Genomic DNA, 23754 nt, shown 5'->3' on the forward strand with positions numbered 1-23754 from the left:
GGTTCAAACGCTCCTTTCATTGAAAAATGTAAAAAACAGCAATGAAGAAATTGGTTTTGGATGACCTCCAGACTGTGTAATTATAACCATGAGGTTTCTGAATAGCAGAGACACTGCAAGTAATGTTTTGTAACAGTAGCAAAGTCAATTAGTGGACTGCTAGCTAGCCCTGTTCTTTCCACTGAAATGCACCAGCTTGCATGGCACTCATATCAATCCCAAATCAATCTGGCCCCAACACTGAGTTAATTGTACATGTTCTGCTGCTTTCACACACCTTGATGGGCTCTGCTTCCATAACATTATGTTTAAAACTTGAAGGAACAGAGGGACGGATGTGATTCCTGGCTTAGTTAATCAATGGCTGTAAGATGCTGCATTAGGAATGATATGGAAGAGTATGAACCTGCAGGAGGCTCACAGTGTTTAGAAAACCTTGGAAAAGGGAACTGGTAGTTCTGAAACATGCCTATGTTCTTCTACCTTGCAATTAAAAAAAAATATATATATATAATAAAAAGGAAAAAAATCAGGTCAGAAAAAAAATAGAGCATAATCCAAGCATTGAATTAGGGTGTGTAAGTGGGAATAGGACAGATCTTTAAAAAAGTGATTCTTAGGCTGAAATATGGAGAACTTCCTTAACAATGAGATCTGCAGGTTGTAGACTAGACACACAAGTTGAGTGGTGACAAGTCAGTCATATGAGATATATTATACTAGAATGCAGACAGCAATAGAAATGCTACAGCAAGTAATCACACCTTACCTAGAGAAGGAATTAGATGTGCAGACAGTGCCTCCTCCCTTCACTTCTTTATCTCTTGTTAAAGAGCTTTAATGCTCTTCTGAATTTTGGCCAAAATATCAGACTAGAGACAGAGAGTTTCCACCCTGTTCAAGTGACACCTGGTACAACCCACAGAGGAAGACAGACCAGACTGATTTCCCCCGTAACAAGTACTGTGAAATGTAGTGCCATGACAGCCCATTTCCTAAAGGCCAGATGTAGAGTTCTGCTCCCTGCTAACTACAACATTTGAGACATGCTGCTCTCAGAAAAGGCAGAATTACCTGCTGTGGTGCATCTGGTTCATATGCTGGCATGTGCTTAGACCTGACAGGTGGCTTCGACCCCTCTGTCTTGCTTAAGTTCTGTCTGTACCAGCTAATTCATCAAAATATTCTGTAGGCCTCTTAAATTTTATTTGCAAGTAACCTGTCAAGGGTTCAATAAAGCCTTTAGAAGGCTTTCTGAAAGCCTTCTAAGCAACTGTTCCTTGTCAATAGATACTCCTATTTGGGTTTTCCTTTAGCTCTGCTGTTTCACTTGGCCACCTCACCCTGGTCACTTTACCCCCCAGTGCTTGAGTTTCTTCACCTGTAAAATGATGAAGCCACCTGGGCACCTGCACGGAGTGCTTCCCAGCATACAGAAGGGAGCCTGGATCAGTGTCTGTTAGCCCTAATCCTGGATGATCCTGCACGCACCAGGGATTCACACCATGAATACTATGGATAGGATTTTGCTTTAATTCTTAATATTCTTCATTCTCCAATGAAGCGCACAGAAACCTTGCCTACACAGCTCACTGGCAAGAGACGATGAGACAGCAACCCTTGAGCAGACTAAGGCCTGGAGTAAAAGGGCAAGCAGGGAGAGCACCTGACAGCAAGGAGAGCTGGTCTGTAGTGATGTAGCACAACCAGGGATTTTATTTCCCATCCAATATGGGGGATGCTCCTGCCCCTCCTTACAGTGCTGACCCCAGGGACAAATCTGTGAATACCTGCATTCATGGTTCTACTCTTCTCAGCAATCCAAAGGTTTAAAATTGATTCTGCCACAGGCCCATCTGCCAAGCCATAGTGCACACAGCACTTACAGCTGATGCACAGCCAGGGTCATGCCACTCTGCTCAGTCCAGTTGATTTCTGAGTCAAGGACCACCATCCTCTCACCAGCAAACACATTTTCAGAGTGCAATTTCTTTGTTTCCTTTCACTCACAACTAGTTTGTTGGAGGAAAAAATAAGATGCCAATTATATGTGCATGCAAAATACCTGTCAGTGATAAGAAAGGCCAAAGAAGGATGGTCTTGTATATGACTTAAAATCGTTTATCTTTTGAATGAATTATTTGAATGACTCATTAAAAAGCAGTATCATTAAGACTGATGCAGCTGCAAATGGTGCTCAAATTGAGCACCTCTTTTGAACAGGTGAAACACAATACCTGCTTTACTATGTTATACATTAAACTGATCTTGCCAAGTTAGCTACTTGCCTACTTATTTTAACAATGGCTGATGTTGGTCCTGTGGTGGGGAGAGGATACTAGCTGTCAAGTTCTCCAGTCCCTTTTAAAGCTAATGCCTATTATTCCTCAAGAGTGCAGCATTTTTCCTCTCTGTTCATGAAGAAAGCTTTGGGCACAACTCTCACTATTTCCATGTGGCTCTTCTTAGGATAAAAAAAGTATTTCATCCCAGACTTAACCGTGGTTTCCTGTGCCTCTGCACTTCTGCCCTAAGAAGAGCCATGTCGAACTCTGCATTTCATTTGCACATTGTTTTCCTCTGGAAGCACAGCTCTCAGCCTGTCTGCTGCACAGACTCCACACACTTTTTTTGCATGTGCATCTGGAGCTGCTATTTCTTCATATATGGGGCAGGCCCTTACAAACCTCTCACAAACTTAATTCTGGTTAAAGGTATTGAGAACTAAGGAGTAATGATAAGCTGAATACTAAGGGTCTGGTGCTGCTTTCTTTGCACCCCAAAACTCATTCTGCAATCCAAAGGAATTTGAGTTCTGCAAGGAATGCAAGAAATATTCTCCCCACCTACTTACTTTATGGTTAACTGTTGCATAACAGAACAAATCCTTCCATAGCCATCACTCCATGCTCTTCATTGTCAAGATATTACCACTTTTTTGGCACAAATGATTTAGTGAGAAATTATGCTGCAGTTGGTACAAAGAATATTATTCTTATTTTGCAACATTAAAATACAAATTATACATTCTAGTTCTAACAATAAGTGCTCATGTAGAAAAGCATTTTCATCTGCTTCATTGTTTCAGTAAAAAGTAATGATTGGAAAAATGCATTTAAATTTAAGTATCAACACAGTTATGATAAACAACAGAAACAGTACAAACATTAGGTAATGATCTGAATATTTACATTTATGCCAAATTTAATATGATGCTGTCTGTGCTTTTATGATGTTTTTATTATATCTAAAAAGTGCATGCTGAATTTTATTAAAATATATATATATATATAACATTGATTTGAAATATCAGGAAATAATTTGTTCAATTTTTATTTTCAAAAGAGATGAAAAGTCGTATATTGCCTCTAAACCTCATCAGGGTTTTATGACTAATCACAGTGCTGCATGCATTGAAAGGCATATTCTAACTTGTGTTGTATTTCATTGTTTGCTGTCATTGGTTTTACACTAGAATAAGGTAAGTACTTTCCCTGAATCAATAGCAAATGTATGTTTCTGTTACAGCTACAGCTCTTTCACAAAATTTTGTCAATAATTGGTTGGTGGAAAATCATTTGTACTGAGATGTGCCACGTAGCTCTTGAGGGCCCTGATCCTGCAGCTCTTCCCAAGGGAGCACTGAGGGAAGTTAAACTCAGCAGAAGATGTTCAGCAGATTACCCCATACCACAGTGGGAATTTCACTGAGGTTGCAGTGAGAAGGATTTCTCCTTCTCCTGCAGTGCAGCAAGACCCAATGGAAGGCACCTAGTGCATTGCATGGGTGACCTCTTAGTTCCAACGGGAAATTCCCACTTTTTTAATGATGACAGAGCTGAAGCCAGAGCCAGGTAGTGTATGTCAGTGAACCAGCATGGTGGCATAGCTCATTAGACACACAGTGTCTTCCCGGTAGTTTTTCTTTTAATCTTTCTAGTTTCTTATAACTCTGCTGCTTTGTATTGTTGTAGTTAATAGGTACCACTAATCAACATAGTTACTGAGCTCTGGATTTAACTCTTGACCTCACCAGAGCCAAAGAACATTTCTCATTGATATGAGCCATCAGGACTTCAGTGACAGCACATGACATTTATCATTATAGTATCCCCCTGACAAAGCAAGCATTTGTAATTCAGCCTCAAAACTTACTTACCCCAATGCTAGTCCCAAAAGGCAGCTTTTGCTGTTTTCTAAGGCTTTGCTCATGTTTCATCTTGTTATACAAATATTTTTGTTTCTATTTGGTTCCTATTGTGCCCTGTCAATTAAAACTAAAAACACTTTTATACTGGGTTTTTTTACCACTTATTTTTCATTCAATTTGGCCATGTTCTATGTAAAAAAAATCAAAAAAAGAAAACAGTAGCAAAAGCATGGTAAAGCCTTTTATCAGTCTGTGAAAATACAAATTAGATTTGTTATTAATAGTATTGAAAGCATTCTTAAATCTACCAAATGAAGCCATGCGTAAGTACTCCTGCAAACTACAGTATATATTTCTTATCATGACTTTATAAAGCACTGTTAGTCTGTCTTATACAGTGGTTGCCTCCTATCAATATATAAAAATAATTCAGAAACATAAATATATACTTTCTGTGATTTTGTGAATACCAGACTGTACATACTATACAGTATGATACTATAATATATAGGGTATACATACTTACCTATAGCAAGAGTGAAAGTCATACCGTTTTCTATTGCAAGCATGAAGCTTATATGTGGCATTCCAGTAGTCGGAAAATCTATCTCAGACGTTGGTGGGGACAAATTTAACCATGTCAATGGAAGTTAAAAAAATAGGTTCTTGAGAATTCAGATTTCTCTTATTTTTCATACACTGCACTGCTCTGGTGGTCAGTGTGAGAAATGTTTCTTTGTAACTTGTTGATCATATAAAATAACAAATCAGAATGATATATATAATAATAAGCAAATCTCTTTTAAGTCATTAGGTAACCCCTTTTTTATTCCTTTATTCAATTCTTTCTTTTCCTTTTTGGTTTTGTTTTTTTGTTTGCGTTTCCCCCCCCCCCTTTGTTCATTATTTTAAACATCTTCATCATAACTTTAAGGCCAGATACAAAATAGTTAGGTGTTTGAAGTGAAATGGAGGCAAGATGCACCTAGCAGTGTCCAAAAGGAGCCCTGAAAACCTCTGCTGACATGTTGCTGAATGTGAGCAGATCAAAGGCAGGAGGGAAATGCAGGAATGCGAAGGCCCCTGAGCCATGAACTGTAGCTCAGCATGTGCCCTGGCCGTCCAAGCCTTGCCTCACCTGAGGCTTTTGCAGCCAAGCTCAGTCCTAAATTTAACTAGGTCCAGAAACAGCATTTTTTTCATCCAAACACATTGACAGGCTCTGATTGGTCCCATTTACCTAGAGCAAGGCCACTCAGTCTTAGGCTGTGCTTTCTCCCATGTCCCCGTCTCCTGTATTTCAACTCCAGAGCAGCCTTCTCCCAGCAGATAGGTGCTTCATCCTCACTTCACAGTTAGGGTGCTCTCCTGAGAGGTGGGCTGTCACCTTGAAGGCCCTGTGTCTAAGAACCCACCCACCTACCAGGCAATGGGAATTAAAGGGAAGGCAAGATTAAGACCTCCTTCAAACCTCATGACCAATGGCAGCCATATTCAAAAGCAGGTTCAGGGTCATGATTTCCCTCCTGCCTTCCTCAGTGAGGCACTCAGCACTGGAATGAGTGTGATGTTCCTCTGAGGTGACTGCAAGACCAGAATAAAGACTGGTTTTCAATGCTTCTTTGCACCTGAGCTACCAAGTGGCATTAAAACTACATAAACCTGTCTCACACAAAACTCTCACAAATCCTCCTCACTTGAAGAAGTCAGGTGAAACTCAGGACAACTCAGCCTAAAACATTAACTCCTCTCTCAATTGCCAAACGCTCTAGAGCTGTGCTTTCCTGTGAGAGTGCTAAAAGTCATGCTGAGTGTAGATCTGCTTGCTTTTGCTGTCACCAGGAGCTGGTCTTTGTTTCATTCTTGTATGTACATTCCAGTGGCCAAAAAACCCAAAATTATTAAAAATTTGCAAAGCCTTGGAAAATCAGTTGGGAAGCAACTTGGATTTCCTTAGGGGCTTATACTTTAGATTTTGACACAGCTGCTTTTATTCAGTTTAGTCAACTGTGTTCTAGATTAGCTGTTGAAAAGTGTATAATTTTGTTATACAGATTTTTTTAGATTAAATTAGTATACTGCAGCACAAGACAGCTTTGCAGGATCATATGTATTTTGTAAAGCATGCAATTATCCTTTTTTCCTAAGGGCCACATTCACTAAAAGTAGGCTTATGCACTAGAGAGGAAAGTATGACTGGTATGAGTATTTAACTTCTTACCCACAGAGAACACTCACAAGTGAAAACCTGCCCTGGTTTCAGTGGGAGATTTGTTCAGTGCAGTGTCTACTCCAGGCCTTTACTTTAAAATCTTACGGACTTTTTGGTTTGGAGGGTTCTGGTACCATCCAGTCCTTTGGGGGACAGAGGATTAGGCCAGGCATTCTTCTCCCACTGCAAGACAGACATAGAAAGCACAAGGTCCTAGGTAGGTAGGGAGGATTATGACAAAGCAGGAATTAATCTAAGACTGCACAGATTCACTACAGTTTTTCAGCTCCTTTTCACTGGAAACCCAAAGAAAGTTTGGCCAGCAGTCACCAGCAGTTCCTCTTGGGAGAAGCTCCTTACACCCGATGGAATTGTCCTTGGGGTCTGCATGGTCTCTGCTCTGATCTCTTAAAGAAGCTGCATCCTCTGAGTGCATCTATGGGAGTATCTCATATGCTGGTTTTCATGTAGAGAAAGGGGGTTAGGTGGCTCTAGCAGCAGTATGTGATACTGTTTTTATTTCTAAAGGCAGTTCCATTGTCAAAAGGTCTTTCTCGTGCCCTGGGACTCTGCAGTGCATAGTTCACAAGTCACTGCCTCTCACAGCAACATCTCAGCTGCTTAACACATCTGGCCAAGTGCACTGCAAGTTGCAGGTCTGAGAGGAGACATCCTTTATCAGAAATTCAGCATACACAAACCTTTTCATTCTCATGTAATTCTGAATGCAGTTTGGCTGTAGATCTCTGTAGGCCTGTATTTGTGTGCATGTACTAGTGTTTTGGGTAGGTATATAGACAAGTCAAGAAAATCATAGACAAATCATGGCCAGATGAAGCTCTGTGGCTGTTCTCCTGTTTCCTGCCACAACAGAGGCAGGGGGATGTAGAGGATCTGCACAATGGGATGTGTGGTGCTGCACATGCAGTTCTCTCCAAGGTGTATGTCTAGGCTATAAGTTGACTCACAAGGATGCATCACAGACACTGTAACTCCATTTCCAAAGCTGTAGGAATTTGGAAACTAAAGCCAGTTAGGTGGGTTTCAGGTACCAAAGTCGCAGATAGCCATGTAGTCTGCCACTGCCATCACAGTTCTTTCTTCCCTCAATGGGAGTAGAAACCTATGTTATGTGTGATGGGTCTTGTCCTTGTTGTGGTTGAAGCCACTCAGGACAGTCCTTTAGGTAGGTCTTCTGAACCAATATTCCTTCTTCAGCTAGACTGCAGTCAGGCTCTCTTGCCTGGTCTCCTTCCAGACATGATGATGCTTATTTCTGAGATCTTCCTTTAATTTTGGGTGGGGTTGTATAAAGGAGGGAATCATTAAATCTGTATAAAAGTGTTGTACTTCACTTCCTATATGGTAAAAGTAGAAGATAATGATGGAGTAAAGCTTTTCTTCGGTTCTCAAGATAAAGCAGTTAATGGCAGAAGACAAAAGGATAACTGGAATATAAAACCATTGTGGAGAAATGCCATGTATTGAATGAAGTGCATATAGCTTTAGTGAATCTGGCCCTAGGCGGCGCAAATATTCATTAGCTGAAACCTCTTAAACTTTCTCTAAAATTATGAATTGTAAATAAAAACCAAGTGGGACAGATTCTCAATTGCCTTGTACCTCGCTGTTGTATAAATGGTGCTTTTCATGCTACTGGACACGGGCCTGAAAGGTCATGCAAGGACAAAGAACAATCTGCCCCACTAGCTCACTGCTTCAAAAGAATTTAAAGTACATATCAAAGACACTGACACTCTTCTCTTCCCCTGCCCTTTGATTTTAACAGCACTCGCAAACAAAATTACATGATGAATTTTTCACGGCAACATGGGCTCAGGCATTTCTACAACAGAAGACGAAGGTCACTTAGACGATATCCATGAAGAAACGAGAAATTTATTTTTTTTCCTCCCAACATGTGATGTGTTGCTTTCCATTCTTTAAATCTAGCACTGCGTCTGGTATCAGGACTTTTCTGCAACTGGCTGGATGAATAACTGAAAGCCATTCTCAAGACAGAGTGCACACCACTTTTTCGCACTGTGAACTAATGAGAAGTGACTTATTTTCTCATAGGTAAATGTTTTAATGTTGATGTGTCTGTGAAAATTGTGATCTGTTGTAATATCAGTTACAGTGGCAGTATTGGAAGTAAGCAACTAATTCTGTTTAACAGGAAAAAAAAAAGTTTAAGCACAAAGACTTTTCAGATTTTATGTTTTAAAAACCCTACATACTAAGTACAGAATTTAACATTCTTTGTCACATAGGTATTTAAGTGCACTGTATTTCAGCTCTGTCATTTTATATGATTAAGTTATCATTGTTTGTCCTCTCTGTATTATCTCCTACAACATGACACATTGGCACTGTATTTACTTTTGTTGTTGTAATACTTTTGCTGCTGATTTTTTGGGCTATTTACCTTACAACAAAATGTATTAAAAAGAAAAATTCAAAGTACCTAATCCAGAAGATGACTGCAAAGGTAGTTGTAAAGGCACTGATATCCTTCAGTCTTATTCTTTAATATGTCTGTGGGTTAGCATTGTTTTGTGGATAAAAAAAGAATGCTTGACATTAAACTTTTTTTCTACTAAGGAGCTGTGGAGGAAGCCCCAAACAGAAGTTCCCAATTCCCTATCTAAATGTAGTCAGTTCTCTGCAACTGATTTACTTACAGTAACTGCCATTTGGTGTCTGTAGTAATGAAGTGATTTGTAAACAGTGAACGTTTCATCGTGTTCTCTTTGGTGTTTGTTTCTATTGCGGGTCATGTTTGTATCTTCTGATAAAGTTGTATCTACACCAGCAACGTTATAATGCCCCTATAGCCCTAAACTGTCTATTAGCATAAATAAAATGCTTCACTTTATGGTGAATCAATCTAAAGATCCATGCTTCAATAAAAATAATGTCAACAAAGAATTGTGATGTTAGACTTTTCAAGCCATGAAATCATAGTCCAAATTATTTTGCTAAATACCTAGATTTTAATGCAAACATCTATGGTATTTTTTAATATTTAGTAGATCACTCTTAATAGCACTTTGCAAATAACATAAACCAATAGATCTTCCCAGTCTCACCTGTGGGCTTAACATGGTCATCAGAACAGGTCCTTGTGCAAGGAATAAAATGGGACTATGGACCAATACACACTTGTCCATACTTTCAAACCCAATATGCAATGTGCAAATAAGCATTTCAAAGCTCTGAGGAGTACAGTGCAGCAGATAAAGAACCCTGTTCAAAATAAAGTTGTTAATTCTTAGGATCATAGAATCATTCAGGTTGGAAAAGACCCTGAAGATCATGGAGCCCACCTGTTACCCCAGAGCTGCCAAGTCCACCACTAAACCGTGCCCCTAAGCACATCTACATATCTCTTAAATACCTCCAGGGATGATGACTCAACTACTTCCTGGGCAGCCCCTTCCAGTGCTTGAAAATCCTTTTGGTGAATAAGTTTTTCCTAATATGCAATCTAAATCTTCTGTGGCGCAACCTGGGAGAACAGACTGACCCCTCTTGCTACAACCTCCTCTCAGGCAGCTGTAGATAAAGTCTCCCCTGAGCATCCTTCAGGCTGAACAACCCCAATTCCCTGAGCAGCTCCTCATCAGAGAGAAGCATCATATATACCTGCTCTGCTCTTATGCATATCTGTTTATGGCACCATACTGGTCTAAACCAGAATGGTGTTTGTAACACATCCATGCTTGGCCACCTAAAATGTGTTTAGGAGGCTTCTGACCAAAGGTATCTGAGCAGTGCAGGAAAAAAGGAGGTCATTCAGTGACCAACAAGTCAAAACCTTGGCTTGGTCAGAATTATGCAACAGACCTTTGACACACCTGGAAACTTACTGCAACCGCCCAGCCTCCTGCAGCTGCAAACTCCCCATACTGTTATGGAGAACCATGTGTGTGCTTTCAATCTTTGAAACAAGATAAAGGACCTATTCAAGGAAAGAGCAGGAAGGGAAAAAAATAAAACACAGAGGTTATTAAAGAATATAATAGCTTAATGTTTGGGCAAGAGGTTTTAAAACACTGTAATAAAAGTTTTGCCCACTGAACAAACAAAAATGCAAGATATAAACACTCCTATTTTTAAAGATAATTTTATTTGCCCTAATATGTCAATAGAGGGGTGATATTTCAATCTAAAATGTGCATGCAGCTAGTGTGTTGCTAGGGAATTAATGTATTTTAAAGACTTAGATACAACGAGGCACTTAACCTGACTTCTCTTTCCAGTTAAGAGACCAGCATCATCAGAGAAGCTGCTTTTCACAATTGTATTTATTTCCTTTGAATAATCCCATGAGGCACTTTAGAACTCACTACAAACTGCACACAGGCTTTTCTCAAGATCATCCTCACTGATAGATTCCCAAGTGATATTGCCATTCGCTCTTTCCAGATTCCAGGAAGTTCTTAGTTCTTCCTTACATTTTTTTCCATTCCTACAGCTCACAGGTAGCATGCACATAAGTCACACGCTGTGTATCTGCTGTTTCATTTTTCCTCCCACATGACTGAAAACAATGAGTCATGTGCCATTAAATAGTTGATAAAACAGCAAGGGTGACACCACACATAATTGATGGCAATAACACAGTGGCACTGCTATAAAATGTACTGACAAGATTATCTATTGGTACAAAACTTTGGCAGGTATGACTATGAAAACTGATACTTACAACAATGGGACATTCTTTGATGACTATAGCCTTCAAAAGGCTATATATATAGGGAGGGATAGGATCCATGTTTGTCAGCAGGCTGTCCAACTTGGTGAGTCAGGCTTTAAGCTGAAGGACTCAGGGGCCGGGGTCCAAAGCAGCAATGCTCATGCCATTGCAACCAAATGAGGAATAAGTATGCCAACCAGAGCAGGGACAAATGTTACTTATCTGCCTCCTAAGATGAGAACCAGAAGATCAACCACCTCAAGTTTATGTATACCAAAGCACACAGCCTGGAGTACAAACAGGAGCCCTGTGCCCAGTCAGAAAGTTATTATATCATAAAAATAACTGAAACATGATGGGGCAACTCACATGACTGGAAGATTGTGATGGATAGCTATAGGTTGTTTCAGAAAGCCAGGCAGAAAAGGAATTGTGCTCTATGCTAACGAAAACCTTGAATGTACAGAAGTCAAGTATGGTGATTGTGGAAGCTCTATCAAATGCTTCTGGGTCAAGATGAAAGGGGTCATCTCCAAGGAGGATCTTGCAGCAGGCATCTGCTACTGACATCCAAACCAAGACAATAAAGCCAACGAAGCAATATTTAGTTCACTTAAGCAATCTTTGGGTCAACAGAACCTGGTTCTTGTAAGTGACCTCAACTACCCAGCATACAAAGTGCATAAATATCTGGCTAGGCAGCAAAACTATGGTAGGAAAAACAGTAGCACAAAGCAGTTTAAAAAAATGCCATTCTCCATTTTGTCAAGAAATATTTATGGTAAAACACATGATAGATATCTACAAATACATATATATATATACAGCTGCCAGTCCTGGTAAAGTAGAAAGCAGTTGTCAGCTGCTGAGCTTTCCACTTATACACAGATGTAAACAAGTTAGAGAAATTGCACATTACAGCAGCAGAAACAAGACCCTTGAAACCATGAGCTTATGATGGTTTGTTTAGTCTGGAAGGGAAAATATTTGGAAAGGCACTTACAGCATCCATAAACATGGATCTATGGTTTATTTCCTTGCTAACCCTTCAGGGCAAATGTCATTTGGCGGAAATGCTTCCAGAGCATCACTTCATCATTTATCCATCAGTGGGAATGGGGTTTGGTTATTATCCAAGCTGGTAGCCAGTGCAAGGTTCTGAAAGTCCTGCTGACAGATGCAGAAAGGGCCATGCACAAGCAGGTAGGTACAGCAGATAAACCCTACTCCATTCACCTCTGTAGCAAGGCTTTATTAAACATGACCTGACACTGGAGTAGCAGAAACAAACTGTAGAGGTGAGCAACCTTAATCCTGAGCTGGTGAGAGAGCCTCAAAACCAAACAAGATCAGCAAAAAGATTTGCCTACTTTAAGCATGGCCCTAAAGAGCTTTTCAAGGGCTGTTAGCAATCTGAAGCAGCTGAGACCATGCAATCATTTGCAGCACATCTGCTGTGAAGGAGCATACAGAACATCAACCATCTGAAGGTCTGAAGGTGGTGGATCTGCTGCTGGAAGAAATGACTGTGAGGTATGAGGCTGCAAAAGTCATACAGGTGGCACATGGATGAACTACCTAGTGTTCTCCTGTGTTACTGATGTTTTATGACTGTTGCTTTGTCTTCCTCATGTTCTTCTTGGTTCAGCTGAAAGAACCAACCAGGCAGCAAGCCAAAGAACTTAGACCGATGCATGGCTCATTATCAGAGCCTAATGGGGAGAGTTTGAGCCAGCACCCAGCAAGGAGGGGCCCAGTAAAAATGGTATTCCAGGAATGGAAAACACTGTACTGGAGGGTGCTGATAGATGCTGAGTTTATAGTTTTAAGGTGTACTTCTTTTTAAAGAAAACAAATTTGTTAAGCTTCTTTGTGGGGGAGTGGGGAAGAGGATGTGATTGTGCTTTTGAGCTGTGCTGGTCTGGGACGTACTGGGCAGCCACAGATTTCAGGGCTGTTTCTGTATTAGGATGCTATGATTGATACTATGAGAGCTGGCTGATAGACCCAGGTCCTTCCTTCCCTGCACACTGACTGAGCACATACATGCCAGCCTTCTGCTGATATATTGCTCCAGATGTGCCAGAAACAGCACATGCAAAGCCATTCAACTGGTTTATATTCACGACTGCACACCCAACTTAGCTAATTTAAAGTCACACACTTCTCAAGGGACATTTTAAAGGATTTGAGGTCAGCCACTTTCAAGGAACTTGGCACGGTGAAAAGGAAAATGTTCTGGTGGTTGGGCCTCTGCTAGAATAATTGTGTAATTATGGGTAATAGCAAAGCTTGACATGACTAATGTATCTGCATAAGATGTGGGTAGTAACTGAACTATTTAACAGGAGCACTTTGAGAACCAAGCCAGCTGCCACTGAAATCCCTGTAAATCTAAACACATTTCATTTCTATCTGAAAACGTCCACCTCAGTTTCACTAATAAAGACGATTTAACCTGTCCTAGGACCTGCATAAGACTCCATAGTCAAACATAAACAGGTTTTTTTCTGTCTTGGAAAGTTGTCTCATTAATAGAAGAACTCTGAGTGTAGTTAGGGAGTAGCTGGGAGTGACCAGTTGATGAAGCCCATCTGACCCAGTTTGTTCCATATGGGATATCCATGCCGATGGGACAACCAGAAGCATCAAAAGTCTCTGCACTCTCCAGCCCCTCATCTAACTCCTGTGCCCACACTATCAGTGGTTGTTTGAGGAAGCTGAGAACTAAACAGCCCGAGCTCAAGAGCTCTAAGCAGCTGTGAGAGCTCAGTCTGGTCTTTTTCAGTGGCTCATAGCTTTCCTTAGGCTGCTAGAGAGCAATGACTCCTGCTGCTCCACCCCCTTTGAGCCAGAGGAGCCCTCAGAGCTCACACTGGGACCTCTGTCATCACACAGCTCCAGGGTGTGGATGCCATTAACTAATTTCCCCCCAATTATCCTTCACAGGAGGTTTTTCACTTTCTCCAGTTGTCCATATTGTTTATTCTGTATAAACTTCCCCTCCTATTTTTTTGTTCTGCCCAAAAATCCTCTTTTCATCTTGCTCCTACAGAATGCAGCACTATTATTAACCCCTGCCCTTCTCTCAGAGCTAAAGAACTGAAGCATCTTGTACCATTCTAAACAATGCTGGAAAGAAGCAGTAAAAAGAACCTTCCCAATGCGTCACTCTTAAAATGCACATAAGAAATTAAAACCAGATTGTAAATACCATTGAGACAATCAGTGTAACATAATCTGAAGTGGGGCATTTCTGTAACATTCAGAATGATTGATACTTTTGTGGAGTTTTCTAGCAGGAAATCTGCTGTTCCCATGTTTGGTTCAGGCTTTCTCCTCGCTCTCCTCTTTGTGCAGGGGTGTACAAGCACAGGTCTGTCTGCGGTATGCCATGGCAATATATGCTTGATTGGTAATAAAGCATTTCAGATTTGAAGTGGTGACACCACACCTCCATAAGGTAATTACACCGTCATTCAAACACAAGCTACAGACACCTAAGTTCAGAAAAAAAAATAGTTTATTGAATAAATAAATACGAATCAGGAAAGAAACCTTTCCCAAAGTATCTCTATTTACCCAGTTCTGTGTAACAATGGCATCCAGCACCATTCCACATCAGGTCTGATGTATGAGGCATGTCTAATATACCACTCTGAAATTGTTCATCAAAATGCCTTTTTGTTACAACCTAGTTTGGATAAAACTGGCTACAACAAACCTCTTTAAAATGCAACTTTTGAAATGTTTTGACCTTGAAATTTCTCAATTTGACAATACTGATATTTAAAAGTACCTTATTTCAGCCTGAATTAATTTAAATCTTATTCAAGCTACTCAAACTCTAACAAGGGCTAAATATGGCAAGGAATCATTTTAAGGTTTTCAAAATAATACATTCCTGTAGGCACCAGTTTCACAACTTTTGTTTTAAATGGTCTCAGTGTGTAAGAATTCCAAATTTATTTTCCTACCAGCTCTAGATACAAAACTAAATCTCTAAGAATCTGAGTGGTGGGAAAACATTTTCTCCTGGGCAAGAGAAAGTGATTGCAAGTGGCTGGAAAACATTTATAAATCAAGGACTGAAAGATGAGATCTCTGAAAGTATAGAATAGAATCATAGAATGGTTTGGCTTGGAAGGGACCTTAAGATCATCAAGTTCCAACGCCCCTGCCATGGGCAGGGATGCCTCCCGCTATTTCACTACTAATTCTTATGTATTCATAAGGAAACTGATACCTAGGCACCCTTGGCAGCTAAAGACATTCAGTCACTTGTGAGACCAACCACCCAGAGGCCCAAGCTAACAAGTGTGCTTCTTAAGACGGCAGAACTGGGAAAAATACGCTCCTCATTGAAAAAGAAGAAAAATAACTGTAAGTCTCCTGAAGCATTCAATCAGCATGAAGTCCTCCACATTGTATTTTTACATTAATTCATATAACTGGCACATGCTGGATGGCTGGTGTATGTCCTGCATTTCTGAAAGGACAGAGCACTAACGTCTGCTTTTCTAAACTAGTTTTAGACAATAAATCTTGAGGCTCCTTCACTGGAATTTCGAGACAACCCAAATGGGGTTTATTTAACCAACACCTCAGTGCACCCCAGCACCACACACACGAGTGCAACAAAATCAACGAGGCCACTATCTCACTTCTACCCAGTGCCTATTCCCGGCTGTATTTTTATATTTAAACTAGAAAGGAACTATAGCTGGATGCAGTTAGGCAGCGTGTGTCCACACCGGAGAGAAGGCCGAAGCTCACGCCTCAGCCCCACGGCTGAGGTAACGGTCCCAACTGCGCCGCCGGGCGGGGGCGCACCCCACACCCGCGCACACGCGCGCCGCACGCGCGGCCCCGCGGCATTCTGGGACTTGTAGGCAGAGGCCGGTGAGCACCCGGCGGGAGCTCGGAGGGGGGACTACGAGTCCCAGCCGCGCCCGCGCTCGCCTGCAGCCGACAGGGGAGGAGGCGGGGGCCGGGACGCGGGCCAGGCACCGCCTGCCCCGTATCCCTGCGCTCACCTTGGGCGCGGAGGGGGGGCGGTGTTCGCGTGCCTCGAGGGCGACTCGCCCCTGGGCTGGAAGGAGGCAGCTCCTGGAGGTGAGCGGAGCGCGGCCGGGCTGGTGGAGGTGAGCGCGTCATGCGGGGCTGGTCTGTCCCTAAGGGATCTCTCCTCAGGGGTCGAGCCTCAGCGAGAGGAGCCCCGGGTTGTGGTCGCGCTCTCCGGGTGCCTGCGGTCACCCGGGGCTGGGGGCTGGCCTTGGGGAAGGGGGTCTCTCACTGTGCTTCACGCCTCTCACCGTGCCTTTCTGCTTCCTTCGCCCCTCTCCCGGCGCCCTGCTGCCGGCCGGAGCTCCGTAGCGGCAGGAGCGGTTTGGAAGGCGCTTGTAGTTGGTGCTCGCCCCGGCGCCTTGCAGGGCAGCCGGGCTGGTCTGCGCCTCCTCCTTACCGCGCTCCTGGCAACTCGGAGGCTGCCGGGCAGCAAACGGCCCCGGGCTGCCGGTAACTGTCACATACGGGCAAAGCACCCTGTAGCTTGTAATTAAAAAGCGAAAGGAGAAACTAGAGGAGGTTGAGAGACCATTCATTTCCTTGTCTGGACACTGCAACCCTCTTACTAAAGCTGCAGGCTGTCAGTTTAGGTCAGAGCGACTGTCCGGGAATTCTTGTAGTAACAAGAAATAGCTGCTTTGCACTTTGTTACTAGCGTAGACCCAAAGATCTTCTAAAACCTTCCTAAAACCTTGATTGAACTATCTCCCCCTTCTCGCCGATTTTCTGGCAAAGATTAAGATTGAGGCTTTCCCTGTGTCAGTAGTTTTCAGCTTCTGGTCTGCGAGCTGTGGGAACAATTTGAACTCGTTAGAAGGGATAAGTGAAAGCAACGAGGAAAAGCCAGCCAGAAGCTTAAATCTGCTGTGCTGGTGCCCATACTGCTATTGCAAAACTTTTAATTGAATATTGAAATATGGTTGGAAGCTGTTTCCAGCTTCAGGGTTTCAGATAACCCAAATGGCTGTTGCAGCAGTCAGAGATAATCCAGAGATAATAAAAAAGAAAAAGCAAAGGACAAAAGAAGTTAAAAATTACTGCTGTTACTTCTGATGATGATTTGCAGAATGTGCATTCATAATTTTTCCTGTCTATGACAGTAACACAGTGGCACAGCATGGGTTTGGGTGGGGATGACTGACAGTCTTAGCAAGGGTCTGGCCACTGAAATTCTTTTCCGAGAAGTTTTCATAAAGAAAGACTACATTTTTCAGACAGATTTTTAACATGTCTTCTGCTAAATGTGCAATAGAATGGGTTAACAGGTGTCTGGATTTCTATTACAGAATATTTGTAAGTAAGATGCTACTTTACTAGCTGCTGTACAAATGGAAAAAATAAGATGATAGAAGTTTCAGAAGCAAGCATGAGTAGGTGACTTACCCTGAATTAACTCCATAGGGATCAACTTTCACACTGGCCTTCCTCAAGTGGTAGTAATCACACTTCTAAGTACTTGGTTGATGGCAATCCCAAGCTGCTTCAGGACACATGGCAGACGTTCCAGTTCACATTTAGCAGTATTCCTGAATGGAAGTATTTTATTGGCATGCAGTGTACTGTGAAGCATCTTTGAAATGGAACGGGGAAAGAGTGTAGGGAGAGAATGGAGTTTCACCCATGCAAAGCTGCTTTTGATAGTTGATGAAGCATATTCATTTGAGACAACATTTATCCCCTTGCATAGAATTGAATAGACTTGAGAGCCTTAAACTCAGCAGTCTCATGCTAAAAGCTTCACAAGTGCTTAAAGGTATATTTGGGGGAGGTTGGGTCAATACTGGGTTTTAACCAGAATCACTTTTCCTTGAAGGAAAGCTCTAAGTCCAATAAGAAAAAAAAACCTGCTGCTACTTCCAGGATTGGGTTCCAATCACTAAACCATATTTACTCTGCGTAAGTAACCTGTCCAGTGCTGATGTGAGGTTTTGATTGTGTTGCACAAACTCTATGTAGGGTAACAGTTTGCTTAAAATCTGACATACTTACAATTTAAAAAAGGGAAGATGGCTGAACACAATGCTGGGTCAAAGAGCCTAGGAAATGGTGAAGTCTTTAGCCTCTGCCACAAACCGGGCCCAGTTTTCTGAGCTGAGTGCTTACTGAAGTGCTCTGTTGGGTTCAGCCATAAGATCTCAAGACTTGGAGCACTAAACATCTATCAAGTATTGCCTTATGTTTGGAGTTGGAATTCTACTCCATTACTGTGGTTCAAATAGTATCTGTAGCCCACAGTTCTTCATAGGTACAGTGGCTTGTCCCTAACAGTGCAGTATTTTTAAAACTTAAATATTCTAAAACCACGTGGAATGTTGGTTATTATTTAACATGATGCTAAAATTGTTCACTACTGAGGTTCAGATCTATCACACAGCTGCAACACTATTGTTCTCTTGCTAATAACTTGAGAAAGAACTGAACATGCATTTATCAGCTTTGACTCTTACAGTGGTGACAGTGCATTTTTGTCTTAAACTATTTATTTAGACTATAGCTGTAGCCTCTAAAAATGACCAAGCTTTTCGTGCTGTCCATGGGCTGCCTAAAAAAGCACAGGGTCCTTCATGCTCCTCTTCCTCTCTTGGTTTGGCTGGTCATCTGCTAAAGTCACAACTTTCGGGGAGCTACAAATGAATTCATGACTCTGGAGCCTGCTGCATTTTTTTTTTTTTTTTTTTTTTGTGTCTTGAGGAAATTTCCCCCCTGGAGAAGACAAGCTCCCACTCTACATTTAAGGGAGGGAGGGAAGGTTGTTCCATGTTTTATCTGCATTAGGCCTGCTCTACACAGGCTGTCCTGGCCATGCTGGTTTGCTCAGCTTAGTTTTGGTTATGCCAGCTGTTACTAAGCTAGAGGTCAGTGTGGGAGTAGCACCTACAGTTAATGTAAACTGGACAGGATTGGTCTGCATCCACAAATAATTAGGCCCACACTATGATTTAGTAGGCAGCTATTAAGGCTTAATATATTATTTTTCCCTAGTTCCCGGGTTGAATGCGCAGTGACTGAAGCATTTGCATTATGGTAACTTTCCGAGCAACTTCTTAAAGGTATCCAGAGAGTTTCTCAAATCATTGTTCTACATGGTAGTGTCAGATCTTTAGCTGAATAATGGTAGGACATATTAATTATAGCACATAATATTAGCACAAAGGGAGAAAACCAGGAAGGCTTCCATTCTTGTCTTCTGATTGTGCCATCTCCTCACCAACATTGAAACAGGTTGCTTTAATTCACAACTCAAGGTTCAATAGCTTTCATGGCTTCCCTCATTTCTTCACAGTAGTCACTTTTTCTCTGAATAGCTTTACACAAGAGACTTGATATCTCATGCATTTCCCCTTGATCCATCATTTATTTCCTTCTGAATCTGATGAACTGCTGACTGCTGTTTTTAATTCTCTTTTATTGCTGATACAGTTTTTCCATAAAGAACTGTTTTTCTAAAGCATGTATTTTTCTGTCTTACAATTTGGTAGATCTGTAACTTTTGGCACAAGAAAACCATGCTGAAGTTAAAATTCTCAGGCTCAAATTAGCTTGTTGATTTCCCAGTTAAGTTTAATGAATTAAGCACCATTATCCTCATGTGATTCCTTCCCTAGATGTGTCAGCCATCAGAATGTTGTCCTGCTAAATAGCATTTCTTGATAGGATTTCTTAATATGCCTACAAGACCTCCTATTGCTGCATTGTATAGCTAGATATCTATAGCTTTTTGCTCTTTGAAATATAAGCAGCAGCGAAGTCCAGGTCTTGAGGTTATTTGCCATGTGCCCGGGTAATGAGAAAGCTGTTCACAGTATCACAGTATCACAGTATGTTAGAGATTGGAAGGGACCTCAAAAGATCATCTAGTCCAATCCCCCTGCCGGAGCAGGAACACCTAGATAAGGTTACACAGGAACATGTCCAGGTGGGCTTTGAATGTCTCCAAAGAAGGAGATTCCACAACCTCCCTGGGCAGCCTGTTGACAGACAGATATCAGGTATTCCCATGGTTAAGAAGATATGGCTGTAAGTTTGTGTAAGCAGTTGTTGAATGTGGTTTGCAAGTCAGTTGTGCTGATGAAATTTATATTTCATTAATGGTCATGAGAGTACATATATGAGTAACTGACCTATGCAAGAGCGTGGATTACTGTTCTCAAAAACTTGCACTATCTGTTTCTTTTCTTTTGGGCAGTAGCAAGCTGGAAAGATCTCCATGTGACAAACAGGAGTGTGGTTGCCTTCTTGGGAGACTTTTTGAGTCTGTCTGTATTTTCACTGCCTGGGTGGTGTCTCTCTCCAGCCTTCACTGAAGAATTCTTACCAGTTTTGCACAGGCAGTGGATCAAGTTTTGCTGCTCTGCTTTGACTGCTGCCTACCATTTTGTATGGCCAGTTTTGTTTGCCGCCTTGTATTATGCACTGGTTTGGGTTCAGGGGATGTGGTGTATGTGTTTTGTTGGTTTTGGGGCTTGTTGTTTGTTGGGGCTTTTTTTTTTTTAGCTAATTAATAGATTCTATTAATCTAATCTAATAGATTCTAATCTATTAATTGAAAACCTGAGATTCTGACACCTAGACTGGTCTAGAGCTGAGATGAAATTGTTCAGTTTTAGTTGTTTTATGGAAATCAGGTTCTGAGGCAGGGCTGGGACTTTTGAGAACTCCTTAGAAAATGTTTCATAAAAAAGCATGGGAGAGCTTTCCATTCCGAACCAAAGACTGCAGTGTTTGTTGTTTGAAATATCCTTGTTGAAGTTCAGTCTAGTAGGCCTAAATCAAATTAAGGATTGAGGTGATTAGACATTACAAAACTTCAGTCTTAGGCATCTGGTTTTAATGGAGCAGAATTCAGAACTCCATATACCATCCAGAATACAACTTGAATTGTTAGTCAGAGGTGCCCACAGGGAACTGTCTGTTCCTGTTCTCACAGAGCTCTGCTAAGCTCAGGCATGTCTGTAGAGTCATGTCAGGAACAAAACCACAGATCTTTCATAGATACAGGCTTCTGTGGTATCTTCTCTAAATACTTCTCTAATACAAAAGACTTCAGTTAAGTCTTGCTGCTGTCATAACTTTACAGCATAACAAAGTCCTTTCCCATAGAAATCTAGACTTGAGTTCAGTTACCACTTTAGAGTGCTGGGATTGTGTTGCATCTTCTGCTTTACTAGGATAGTGTCATAGCTATACAGCTTTGACATAACATTGTTTTCTAAGCCCTATTTCTTTCAGGTTTACTGTTTCTTTATCTTCTGTGTTCAGCTTGGGATTTTGCACACTATACTTTTTTCTTGTTTTCAGTTCTGCATGATATATTTAATTTTTTATTACTTTGCCAGTTTCATGTTTAAAATTCATGCTTATGATCTTTTTCACTGTGGCATTGTTGTGCTATAGAGGGTACTGTATTTGTGTCCGTATAGCTGAACGGGTGACTGAATCTTTAACTTACTACAGATGTAATAAGTCTGATTTTCTTTTTCCCTGCTTTCTTGTGACATTTGTTTCATTTGAATATGTGTTTCTGAGGAAGGAATATTCTTGCAAGGAGTCACCAGAACATTACTTAGTGAACCTTTCTTCATTTTGTTTGATCCTCAGCCTGGACACCTTTGCTACTTTTCCAGTTCCTTCGTTATGGCACCCTGGTTTAGTGTTAGCTGTTGTGGGATCCCATTCATGCTGGGATGTTCTGCCAGACACAGTCGAAGGGTCAGTTGGAGAGCTCTTTGCCCCTGCATACCTGTCTGAACTAAACACTGTGACTGACGTCTTTACAAATCTGGTATAGATGATGTTTTGATAGGTGGATTCTTAACTGCCTGGATGTTGAGCACCACTAACTTCTTAGAGGTTTTCACAGAATATATGTATCTTTTATTCTACCTAATAAATGCCACTGATTTATGAAGACGTGACCAATACATCTGAAAGTCCTGTGCTTCAGTAGCATAGTAAAATGTAAGTTTAACTGCAGGTACATGAGCCTGGGAGGTTGTTTTATCACTCTTGTACTCTGTAGCATAGAATCTTCAATGTCAGTCCAGAGCATTTGCTTTATATTGACCATATTATTTTATTGTTCTGTTTGGGGTTTTGGAGTCATGTCTTTAGCTGCATGAAGATCAGTCTTTTTACTTACGTAGTTAAGAACAGATGCGGTGCTGCCTTACATTGAAATATGAGCTCTGTCATCAGCCACAGAAGAAATGCAAAGCTATAATCTGAGTCTGCAAATAAAGCATGGAGTTGCTGTGAGGCACTTATCGAACTTCTCTATGTTGTTCATTTTGCTTACTAGGAATTTTTAATATTTCAAGGAAATGCAGTATTGGACAGTATTTGCTGCACACTCATGGCCTTTATGTGTAACCTCATCATCAAGACATTGAGGAAATCACCTGGCTGGAAATCACCTTCAGAACGTGAAGCAACACCTTTAAGTACATACGAGATAGGAAAACACTATCACTTTGATAATATAATCTTAACCAAGCAGCAGTTGCGTAAGTGGGGACGGGATCTGTCACAAGTCGTGTCAGACTCTCATGTAGGACTTGGTTTGATACCTAGTGCATGAAAGGTAGAAACAGAAAATGCATTATAAAGTAGCTGCCAAGAATTAAACGTTTCTTCCAAATGCAGAGCCTAACATGATAGGAAAATTAAACTTCTTTCTCCAAACTAGCAAGGAGACAGTTGCAGTTTGGATGAATAGTTACCGTTAGTACTTAATTATAACTAGAGAGTGTCTGCCCTATGAAGTTATTTGTTGGCTTTGTCAGAAGCAACAGTTCTTCGGAAATTTCTTCAGGCACAGCAACGGCTGTAGCCTGCCCTGCAGAAGGGCAAATCCTTTCAGACAGTGTTAGGAAGAAAGCCTCATGAGGGTCATAGAGGGTCGTAAACTCATACAATGATTTGGGTTGAAAGGAACCTTAAAGATTATCTAGTTCCACCCTCTCCTCCCATGGGCAGGAACACCTTCCACTAGACAGAGCTGCTCAAAGCATCCTTGGAGACATTTCAAAACCTTGTATTGTTTTCAACAGTGAAACTGGAATAGGAATTAATATAAAGCCCCTCCTCTTCCCTCACGCCAGTCATTTCTTCCTGTGACCCCACTGTGTTTTGCTATCCTTCGGCTTCCCCTGTGACTTGAGAGGTTTGCACTGTAAACATTATGACTGAAATGATTCTGGTTATAACAACCTTCTGCTTTTTATTTTGTTTATTTTTAGCTTGATACAGCACTTGAGAGGCTAGTGATATGTGTAAACAGGGTTGATGAAGTAGATAGAGGGTGTAATGAAATCAGTGGTTTAGGATCACTCAAAGAATGACCATCAAAGGTATTAGCTAAACCAGTTTAATATGATTTATAGAGGCACAGCTTAACAGAATTGGATGGCAAGGTCTATTACATGTTACATGGATGAAGCATACAAAGGAAAATCAAAGTAAAATCCAGCTAAAGATGACTGATAGACTAAAGGCACAAAGGGTGAGGGAGACCTTTCAGTTTAGAGTAGACCCCTTGCTTTCTGAATTCCCAAAGGAGCCTGAGTGCAGCTGCATCTAGTCTTAGTCTCAGACTTGATCAACAATATATATCCAAAGGGTTAC

The 23754-nt window shown here is 41.3% G+C and overlaps 2 protein-coding genes and 1 long non-coding RNA gene across 5 annotated transcripts in view; 2 read left to right on the forward strand and 1 right to left on the reverse strand.

The window, feature by feature from the left end:
- Positions 1-9293, forward strand: part of RELN (reelin) — a 290067-nt gene extending 280774 nt beyond the window's left edge. The window contains exons 64-65 of one of the 2 annotated variants that reach the window (XM_061366298.1): positions 3346-3481; positions 8152-9293. In XM_061366298.1, the coding sequence (XP_061222282.1) occupies positions 3346-3475 (130 nt within the window). In that variant the 3' untranslated portion in view covers positions 3476-3481; positions 8152-9293. The remainder of the gene's footprint in view (positions 1-3345; positions 3482-8151) is intronic. The other variant, XM_061366299.1, reaches the window with a different exon arrangement.
- Positions 364-6451, reverse strand: LOC133219188 (uncharacterized). Its single transcript, XR_009727373.1, has 3 exons — positions 6372-6451; positions 4152-4264; positions 364-476 (listed from the first exon to the last, which is right to left on the reverse strand). It is a non-coding gene; the product is annotated as an uncharacterized LOC133219188 (long non-coding RNA).
- Positions 9294-16120: 6827 nt separating the features above from the next.
- The window catches only part of SLC26A5 (solute carrier family 26 member 5), a 36464-nt gene continuing 28830 nt past the window's right edge, over positions 16121-23754 (forward strand). Inside the window, exon 1 of one of the 2 annotated variants that reach the window (XM_061366290.1) lies at positions 16121-16208. The gene's annotated coding sequence lies outside the window, so the exon portion shown is untranslated. The remainder of the gene's footprint in view (positions 16209-23754) is intronic. The other variant, XM_061366291.1, reaches the window with a different exon arrangement.

The sequence above is a fragment of the Neopsephotus bourkii genome, unplaced genomic scaffold, assembly GCF_033783945.1.
Source record: "Neopsephotus bourkii isolate Nb327-2 ecotype Australia unplaced genomic scaffold, CSIRO-AGI_Nbou_v1 NB_1328, whole genome shotgun sequence".
In the NCBI taxonomy this organism is placed as follows: domain Eukaryota; kingdom Metazoa; phylum Chordata; class Aves; order Psittaciformes; family Psittacidae; genus Neopsephotus; species Neopsephotus bourkii.